The sequence below is a fragment of the Erigeron canadensis genome, chromosome 8 (genome assembly GCF_010389155.1).
Source record: "Erigeron canadensis isolate Cc75 chromosome 8, C_canadensis_v1, whole genome shotgun sequence".
Taxonomy (NCBI): Eukaryota; Viridiplantae; Streptophyta; class Magnoliopsida; order Asterales; family Asteraceae; genus Erigeron; species Erigeron canadensis.
In genome coordinates, this window is record NC_057768.1 from 42,595,717 (window position 1) to 42,600,002 (window position 4,286).

The following is a 4,286-nucleotide window of genomic DNA, read 5'->3' on the forward strand; positions in this document are numbered from 1 at the left end:
CTTCTTCTGTTGTATGTAACTTACAATAACACTCACACTCACGCCTTCCAAATTCTCTCTCGCTCTCCTCTTTTTCTCAGTTTCAATTTTTATATATTTATTCTGGAAATTAAATCAAATCAAATCAAAGATAATGATGAAAAATCATCATCAACTACGCCTTGAGAATGTAATCAGTACCGGCTATCTCTCTGTTGTGTTTGATCATTCTCATTTTACAGTATCTAATGAGATTTTGAATTTTATTTTGTGTTGCAGGTTTCAGCAAACCAGGGAGCTGATGATAAACAAAGGTACTCGCAATAATTAACGTCAATGTCAATTTATTTTAACCTTTATATTTATTTATGCTATATGTATATGTATGTATATATACTTTATATAACTTATAACGATTCTACTCAAATATTGCTTTTTTGTTATGTATCCATATAAGTTGCCATACATATATATAGTAACAATATTTGAAACTTCAATACACACATTCAATACATATCGGGTTATAGTTGGAGTATATTTTCTGTTTGGTTCTTAGGAGGGACGGGGTCACCACAGCCCGATATTCGCGGTGGTGGGGTTAGGGATCGGGTGCATTTAAGTGTTTATTTTTTCTTTTTAATCAACATGGGTAAAAGTGGAGCGTCCGGGTTGGGTTGGGGATAGTGATGTAGTGTTAGGGGTCGTCCGGGGTCACCCTTGCATACCTAGTGCTCTAATAAGGTACCCGAATCAACTAATCAAGCATAATGCTTATGTTTTTTTGGATATCTATAGGGACACTGGTTTAGCAACAAAGGTTAGGCCATCTAGTTTTGCTCATAGAAAAGAAGTAATGCAGAAGCAAGAGCTTGAAAGAGTGAAAATGAGACAGGTTGATTTTCATTTTCTTTGCTCTTTTTTCTATTCGATTGGAAGGTTTAATGACATTGTATACTGTCCCTTGTGCTTTCAGATTCCAAGTATTGGAACATCTTGCTTGCAGCCTAAAACAAGAGTTGGTATAATAGTGCAAAGAACGCCTAAAATGATGCAGACCAGGACTAAAGAGATGGTGGCCGAAACTCCTAAGTTTGTGCCCCGGTCATTAAACAGAAAAGTAACTATCTTGTTAGCTTCTATAATCTATAGTTTTGGCAGTTGTTTGCTAAATGAGGTAGTAACTAGTAACTATATTGTATTGGCAGAGTGCAGAAACTCCAACATTCAATATACCTCTTCTGCAGACATCATTGAGATCACGGCTTTCGAAGATTACAAGTTCCAAAGAACTAGAAGATGATCAACAGGAGAAAGCTCCAAAGTTTAAGGCTAGACCTGTAAACAAGAAGGTATAAACAGATAAAATTTCAACATCTATGAAGTTTTTGCCATTGGTCCCATTTTGTTAAATTTACTATGTCCACTTGGAATTTCTGTAGATACTTGAAAGTAAAGGACAGTTGGGGCTGTTTGCTAGCAAAAAACGACCAGTTACTATACCCAAAGAATTTCATTTTGCAATTGATAAAAGAATTCCACCACCAAGAACATCCAATGATGCCGAGTCTTATGACAAGGTTTGCTAGGAAGGGAACCTCGATTTTGTATTTCTCTTCTCTTACCGTAACCAAATAAATTTAATGCTTTTCTGTTCTACAGATGGAGTTGTGCTTAGAATCCCACAAGAAGAAAGTGATTCCAACAAAGACAGTACCACGTCCTTTTCATTTCCGAACTGATAAAAGAGGAGCAGAGAAAGAAGAGCACATTAAGATCCCCAAATGTAGTTCATTTTCTTCTACAATTGATCATCCTCTGGTATGCAAACTTGGTATAAACAGATGGCAAGCTGGGGAGTTTGAGGGGGTTGGTTTAAAACATACAGTTAGTATGGTTTAAAACGGGTTGGATCAATCTGCAATACCTTGTTTTTTTTCTGAACTTCGTATAAAGAGGGGGGTTGGTTAACGGGGAGTTTGAGGGGGTTGGTTAACGGGGAGTTTGAGAGGGTTGGTTAACGGGTCAAAAGAGGGTTGGTTTAAAACATACAGTTAGCATGGTTTGAAATGGGCTGGATCAATCTGCAATACCTTGTTTTTTTCTGAACTTCGTATAAAGAGGGTTGGTTAACGGGGAGTTTGAGAGGGTTGAATAATTGGTTAAAAGAGGGTTGGTTCAAAACATATACAGTTAGTATGGTTTGAAATGGGATGGATCAATCTGCAATACCTTGTCCTTTTTCTAAACTTCGTATAAAGAAATGACTAGATATGCGGGTTGTTATGGGTCGTTTAATGTGTAAACTGTAAAAACAGGGTCACTTCTAGACAGTTATTGTGTGTGTGGGCTGAAATGAATTGGGTCGAACCACAACACCTTTTTTTCTTTATTTAAAGTTTCTATCTTCTAAACAATTATTGTTTGTGTTGGCTGAAATGGATTGGGTCAAACTTCAACAACTTTTTTCCTTTATTTAAAGTTTCTATCTTCTAAACAGTTATTGTTTGTGTTGGCTGAAATGGATTGGGTCGAACCACAACACCTTTTTTCCTTTATTTAAACCTTATATTTAGTTGAGCCATTTAATATGATTTCAAATGGTATACTATGACAATGATAGCCTAGTTTTGATTTTAAGAAAGCGATTAGGAGGTTATATTGTATGTGTTAAAAATGCACTTTTGGTAAGTTTTAACCCGTTTAACCCATTCCTTTTTCAGTTGTCTTTTTAAATTTGACACGTTTCACACTTCGGAGGTATAAACATAACCCCAAATTGACAAATTCATTGTTAAATTGGTTAATAACTGGCACTTCTTCATCTATTGTTTGAGTGAAGGCTCGCTCAAAATCAACACATTCATACTTATGAATGGTAAATTGGCACCTCTTCATATATCTTTCCCCACTTAATTTCCGCAAGTTCCTTTTAAACATTATTGTTTGAGTGAAGGTTTGTTCGGAATCAGAATCAAGACACGACACAAAGCCAAAACCATTTCAATTGGATAGTTTAATGAGGCTTAAAAATGAGTTTCAACAAAAGATGGAACTAAGGAACCCATTGGAGGGCGAAGAAGCAAACACGAGAACATTGAAAGGGTAAGAAGTTTTTTCAGCAACCAACATGTCTATAATTAAGTTGTCGAAAATAAATGACTAATTATTTTTGCATAACCAAATTTTGCAGGGATACTATTCTGGTAAGGGTTCGCAGACCTCTGACTGATGTTCAGGAATCAAATCTACATGTAGAACAGAGAGCCGCCATTGGTAAAACAGAATTTCACAAAAAATTTAAGGAGAAAGAAACTTCAACAATGGTACCTTTACATGATATTTGTCACATAAAGTGGTGTTATTGATTGTTAGGGGATTTTTATCTACCTTGAGATGGTATGGTCCGCAGGTGCAGGAAGAGAATTCGATACCTCATCCTGGGGTAGTGCCTAGTTTTAAACTGCCTTTCTTACCGAAAAAGTACAGGTGCTGGTTATCAAAGCTCCTTTCTATATTAATTAATGAAAAAATGTGCCTGTTTCTATTTTCTTTGTTTCCAAGTCCTGATCATGAATTTTAAAATGCATATAAAAAGGTCTTCAAAAGGGGTCACAAAATCCATATCACCAAGATCAAATGTTCGTATTTGGAAGGACGGACGAAGAAAAATGGTCGTGGCCACAGCAACTTCAATTGTAGCTTCAAGCATGCGGTAACTATAGAACAAGTGTTAACACCATCTCATGTACATCACTAACTAGACTGAATGCATTTACGAGAGGTTGTGATGTGTTCAAGTATTCCCTCTTGATTATACTAATACACTGGATGGCATTTTGTTTGTGAAAGCAAAGGTACAATGTAGAATTCAATTGATTGTATTGTTTTGTTCGCGACAACTATATGGTCATGAATGACCGATAAGTAATAGATGACTTGCAGACCAATAATGGCTCCCTGGTCACTAAAAACTGCCACTAATAAGTTATCATAATCATCACTGATATATCTGCATGGTTAACTTCGGTGTTTGATGTCCTTTTATGAACAAAAATGGTGGTCACACTAACTGATATCCATCATGGGCATTTGGATTACATATTTGCAACAGTCAAATTTTGTCACAAGATACTGCTGACCCATATTGGCAAAATATGTGATCGCACATTTGTCATTATTGAGCACTAAGTCACATTTCATAATATTTATTCAACACATATCGCTTTCTATTTCCATGACTTGATATTTTAAATTTTGTTAAGATACTACTTCAACCACTTAATTTATATTTCCAGTTTTGTAGCATC

At 35.8% G+C, this 4,286-nt stretch overlaps 1 protein-coding gene across 1 annotated transcript; it reads left to right on the plus strand.

Annotated features, from left to right (window-relative positions):
• The first annotated feature begins 241 nt into the window (after nucleotides 1-241).
• LOC122579334 (protein TPX2-like) lies at nucleotides 242-3,926 on the plus strand. Its single transcript, XM_043751488.1, has 10 exons — nucleotides 242-293; nucleotides 775-871; nucleotides 953-1,096; nucleotides 1,185-1,328; nucleotides 1,419-1,556; nucleotides 1,639-1,797; nucleotides 2,933-3,081; nucleotides 3,170-3,302; nucleotides 3,389-3,465; nucleotides 3,575-3,926. The coding sequence occupies exons 2-10, from the start codon at nucleotides 833-835 to the stop codon at nucleotides 3,693-3,695; spliced, it is 1,104 nt and encodes a 367-aa protein (XP_043607423.1). The 5' UTR covers nucleotides 242-293; nucleotides 775-832; the 3' UTR covers nucleotides 3,696-3,926.
• Nucleotides 3,927-4,286: the final 360 nt, after the last annotated feature.